This window comes from Lepidothrix coronata, unplaced genomic scaffold, assembly GCF_001604755.1.
Source record: "Lepidothrix coronata isolate B3197 unplaced genomic scaffold, Lepidothrix_coronata-1.0 Scaffold34, whole genome shotgun sequence".
Lineage (NCBI taxonomy): Eukaryota > Metazoa > Chordata > Aves > Passeriformes > Pipridae > Lepidothrix > Lepidothrix coronata.
Genome location: NW_016690214.1, coordinates 6,191,296 through 6,196,436, shown reverse-complemented (window position 1 = coordinate 6,196,436; position 5,141 = coordinate 6,191,296). Strand labels below are relative to the sequence as shown.

General features: G+C 45.7%; 1 protein-coding gene across 2 annotated transcripts in view; it reads left to right on the top strand.

Moving 5' to 3' along the window:
- The window catches only part of SLC25A19 (solute carrier family 25 member 19), an 8,139-nt gene extending 5,703 nt beyond the window's left edge, over positions 1-2,436 (top strand). Inside the window, exons 4-6 of one of the 2 annotated variants that reach the window (XM_017811894.1) lie at positions 310-493; positions 1,241-1,371; positions 2,092-2,436. In XM_017811894.1, the coding sequence (XP_017667383.1) occupies positions 310-493; positions 1,241-1,371; positions 2,092-2,292 (516 nt within the window). In that variant the 3' untranslated portion in view covers positions 2,293-2,436. The other variant, XM_017811895.1, reaches the window with a different exon arrangement.
- Positions 2,437-5,141: the final 2,705 nt, after the last annotated feature.

Genomic DNA, 5,141 nt, shown 5'->3' with positions numbered 1-5,141 from the left:
ATTTGTATCAGAGCCATTTTTGGGTTTTTACTTAGCCTGCAGTAGAATCACAATATGTATTATATGAATTGTGCTGCAGGAATAAGCAGAGCTGTTGAGACAAAAATAAACATCATGTCCGTGATGCAAGTGGTCTCAGGACTCAGCTCTGTGCCTTGTTTCTTCTAAGTCACTCTGTTTGAGGGTGTGCAAAGTCACCTTGCTCATCACTTTGTGCTTAAAACAGTCTGTTGTTTTTTGGGTGATGGGAAATTCCTATCCCCATTACTGGGAAATGACCTGACCTTTGGTTTGCTCTTCCTCATCCAGATCTATCCCAACCTTCGCCATGCAATAGTGACCATGTACCAGACGGAAGGGCCTCGGACTTTCTACAGAGGTTTGACCCCCACACTCATTGCTATCTTCCCATATGCTGGTCTCCAGTTCTTCTTCTACAACATCCTGCAGCAGTTTTCGGAATGGGCGATTCCAGCTGAAGGAAAGAAAGGAGGTAGGCACTTTGGGGCAGTGATGTCTGCAGTCAGGAGAGAAGGAGGAGGAATGTTAGTCTGGGTGACTGATGTAAGCTCAGTTCTCAGTCCTTTCACCCTTTTTGATGCGACACCTGAAAAGTATCTGTATTTCCCACCTCTCATTCTTATCCCTGCACAGGTATTGCCAAAGTAAGTACAGTGGAGTTTACAAACAGCTCCTGTTATGAAATAACCATGATGGAAATGAGTGGATGGGAAAGTGAAGTGTCACAGGCCAGGGATCTTTTTCTTGAACTGTGTCATGTTACTCTGGGAAGACACAGAACTTATTTCCCACAAGCCTCTGAAATTGTCAGGCAGTGCCAACTTGTGACATTCCAATCCACAATAAGTCAGTTTGAGCAATCGGGGGTGCAAAATATCCAGTGACCAGGCTTTTGCTGTCAGCGTGAAAATGTTTCCATCCACTGGCAGCAAGTTCACTGGTGACTGGGGGTTAGGTTTGGCAGAGCAAAACCATAAGTCAGTGTAATGGACCAAGAGGAACTGTTGGGCTCTGGCTCCAGTGGACACTGTGAGCCTGACCTAGAAAATACAGACTGAGGTGCTGTGGCCCAAACTATGTCATGTAACTTCAAAGGGCCTTTTTGACCTTACTTCTTGTGAAAAGTGATTTTTTACCTACCTCTTATGATCTTTAATCACAACTCCTGCTATTCCTCTTTTTTCCCCCCCTGCTATCCTCTTACCTTTCTGCTTCTCAGGCAACATTAAAAACCTTGTCTGTGGCAGCTGTGCTGGGATCATCAGCAAAACCCTCACGTACCCTTTGGACGTGGTCAAGAAGCGACTGCAAGTGGGTGGCTTTGAGCACGGTCGGGCAGCCTTTGGGCAGGTGAGAAGTGTTGGAAGTGATGGATTTTCATGACTATGGAGCCAGTCCAGTGCACTGGAATGCAGTGACGATCCACCAGTGGTACCTGTTGTGTTCATGTTTTTCCTTCAAATTCCTTGGATCTGAGAAAGAAATCAGTCTGTACCCTAAGAAACTCTGGGATAAGAATTTGAAGTCTTAACTGATTGCATTGGATGCTTTTCCTCTTCCTGCAAAGTACAGAATTTGTTCTTAGCACTGATGTGTCACAGGATGTTAAAACTGCACAGTATGACACAATGACATGCAGACAGCTAATTTGGAAACTTTGAAGTCCTGTAGATGTGTTTTCTTTCTGTCAAAAAACTCATAAGTTGTCCCTTCTTAAAGAGTGACGGGGATGGAAAACAGTAGCAGCACAATCTAAAATAATCTGAAATAAACTTCACAAACTTGTAAACTTGTGCCATAAAATTAAAGTCATGCTGTTGTTGCACAGAAATGTTACAGTTAGAATGATCTGCATAAGCCATTGCTGGTGCTAAATGTGTACTTTTCCTCCATCCTGCTCTCTCTGAACTGCCTCTCTGAAACTTTCACGTAGTTATAATAGTAGCCAGAAAAGCATTTCCAGGCTGCATGTTGAGATTATGCTTCTGTGCTATAGTTTGGAGATCTTTGTGCTGTTTTCCAGTCGTCCTGGAGTTCTCTTGTTTAATCTTGTTGCCGTTTCTCTCCCAGGTACGGACGTACAGGGGTTTCCTGGACTGCATGAGGCAGATCATGCAGGAGGAAGGCTCAGGTGGATTCTTTAAGGGCCTTTCCCCCAGTTTGCTGAAGGCTGCCTTCTCCACTGGCCTCGTCTTCTTCTGGTATGAGCTGTTCTGCAGCCTCCTGTGCACCCTGAAGACCCCCAACAGCACTGGGAGGAAGGAAGGCTGACAGGGATGTTTGTGGCTGCCTGTTCTCCTCAGGAGGGGAGACTCATGGCTTTGCTCTGTCACGAGCATGTTGGAAAGCCCAGAGCTCCCAGAGCGCCTCCAGCCTGTGGGAAATCACCTCCTGGGACCAAGCAGAAGGAGAAGGTGACTGCAGTTCTGCTGGAGACACTGAACTGCTTTGCTGGAGGCTGTTCAACTGAGCACTTTTATTAGCTCTGTCTCCTCTCATAAGCACGCATTTAATGGAGAGAAGGGAACAAACAGACCATTCCCTAGCAGCAACTGTGCTCTGGAAAGGCACCCAATAAAGTGGGTGAATTTCTGAGGTCGCCTTGTATCCCAGAGAGGGATCCTGACCCAGCCTAGTGCAGCTTAACCGACCAAACACCCCTTCCTAGCGCTGCAGCTGCACAGCTTTGTTCCCTTGCTCTATACCTGCTGTTTGCACCAAATCCTTGTCTGGGTGTTACACAGGTCACTCTGTTCTGCTGGAGTGAAGTCAGGTAAAACCACCTGAGTGCACAGGCCCTCAGTTTTCCTTTCCTTTGCTGCCAGCTGATGCTGCTTGGTCACCACTTGCTGGCTGTGCATTCCCAGCCACCTTAAACACAGAGTCTTCTCTGATCATGTTGACTCAGACTTGCTCTTTCTTTAACTCCAGTGAGCTTGATTGTATCCTGAGTTCCCATTTCTCTTCTTGGGTATGTCTGGCCATGCATCTCTTAGGGGTTTGCATTGCCTCACTCTTACTTTTCACAAGCAAACCTGCAGATTAAGAGCCCTGCTCTGAAGGGATTCAACGCACAAGCCTAATTCTTACTTCAGGGTTCTTTGCTTCAATGCAGCAAGTAAACAAATGCTGTGTGGAGTTAAGAAATATTTACTCTATGTTGGAATAATGAAGGGAAAGTCCTGTGGAAACTCGTAAATTTTTATTATTGTTGTTATTTATTTAGTAGTAATTCAAACACCTTTGAATGTTTCTAGCAAGTATTTCTGTAGTGGCCTCAAAACATTTCTGAACCTCAGTCCTACACTGGCGCTAACAGATGAAAATGTTTTGACAAGATTAGCTGAAGTGAAAGGAATGAACATCAAATGGGAATTGTTTGGCTGAGCAGTGGTGGTGTTTCACAAGAGAAGGACGATTGAATTAGAGCCGGAGAAGTGTTTTTCTGGAGTTTCAAAGGTTTTAGGAGTGGTTAAAAAAGCCAGCAAAACAACCAACCAACAACTCTGATTTATGTAACAGTGGAAAAGAGGAAAATTACTTTCTTCCTCCTCTTTTATTCTGTGTGTTCTCAAGCTGGGCAGGGTGTGGTTGGGCTGTGTGGAAGAGTCCCAAGGAAGAGCCCTGCTGTACAAACTTTAATCATCTGTGAGGGGCAATTAGGGCAGAATCCTGAGTTATTTGGAGGATGGTTTCATGGTTCTTCTCTTAACGCAGAGCTTTTCCCAGCTCTTTTGCAGTATTCAGGGTGTTAATCCCAAATGGTCTGGCCAAATTCCAGCGTGACCAATTCCATTCCGTTGACACAACTTCTCCTGGTGTTTTGAACGTATCAGCATTGCTCACTTATCCTGAGCTATTGTGAGAGGCTGTTTTTAAAAAGCAGCTGTTTCACTGGTGGCTGAGGTATCTGGAGAGATTCCTTGCAAGCCCGGGCCAAATAACTTTATGTCTGCTGTGGTTTGAGATCTTTTGGAGTGCAAAGTGGCTGTTTCACTGCAGGTGACTGAGAGCTGCATAAAATTAAATTCCCTGAGCAGTGTCAGTGTCAGGCAGGAGGCCGATATGTGACCCTCAAAGAGGGGCTGTGAGCTGCATGTACTCTAAAAATGGCAGTTTTGTTCAGAGGAGAAAATGCAAAGAATGTGGAATGAAGTTTCTCAAAGTGCCTCAATCCTATTGGCATCTTCGTGTGTTATTTAGGCTCTTCTGAGATTGCTCAAAATCTTAACAATGTCTTGCCTTTGTTTATTGTTCACCTGTTTTTCTTGGAAAGACATCATAAGCAGGAATGAACTCAGCCTCCTGACATCCTTCTGAGAGAGAGAAATGTCTCATTTCAAAACAGACACAAACAGGTTGGGTTTGTTATTGTCTTTTGGCTGCTGATGAGAGCAGTGCTCTCATGCTTAGCAGGGACAGGCCACAGCAGAGAATGCTCAGTGCTGACCTAGGCTTCCTTAGGAAATGGGACTCATCCGTCCTGTCTGAACGTTGCAAGACTTGTTTTCCACTTTATGTCAAAGAGCTGCCACTAAACTGCACAAAATGTGGAAACTGGTTGGGAACTCAGCAGTGGGAAAGAAGAGGAAAGTCGGTGCTCTGCTGACGTTCCTCTGGGGTGCTGTGGGTGATGCAGGCACGTGCAGCTTGGCTGCCTCACAGAGAGGGCAGCACTGGGGAGTATGGAGCAGCTTTTCCTCTCTGGGATAGTTTTTTCCTCAACTCTGCATTGTCTGAGCTTGCCTCCACCCAACAGGTGGCAAAGTCGGAGTTTAAGTTGTGCCAGTCTGGCCCAGGCTGTGGAAGAGACACTCCCTGGTCGGAGGGCTTTGGCATAGGGCCTTTTGGACTGTGAGTCACAAATGTTACAGGCCCATAAAGGCACCTGGGCTTCCAGTGAGAGAGGGAGAAAGATATGACAACCTCAACTAGACAATATTGGGAGTTGCATCCAACAGTCACTTGCCTCTGGTCAGCAGCACCTGTCCCTCATAGACTTCTCATGTGCATTTTGCTGGAGGAAATGACTTTAACAGAAATGTTGTTTTCTCTTTGGGAATGAGGCTGAAAGAACCACTAGGAGGACAAGGACTTATTTCTGCTGCTGCTCTGGCAAA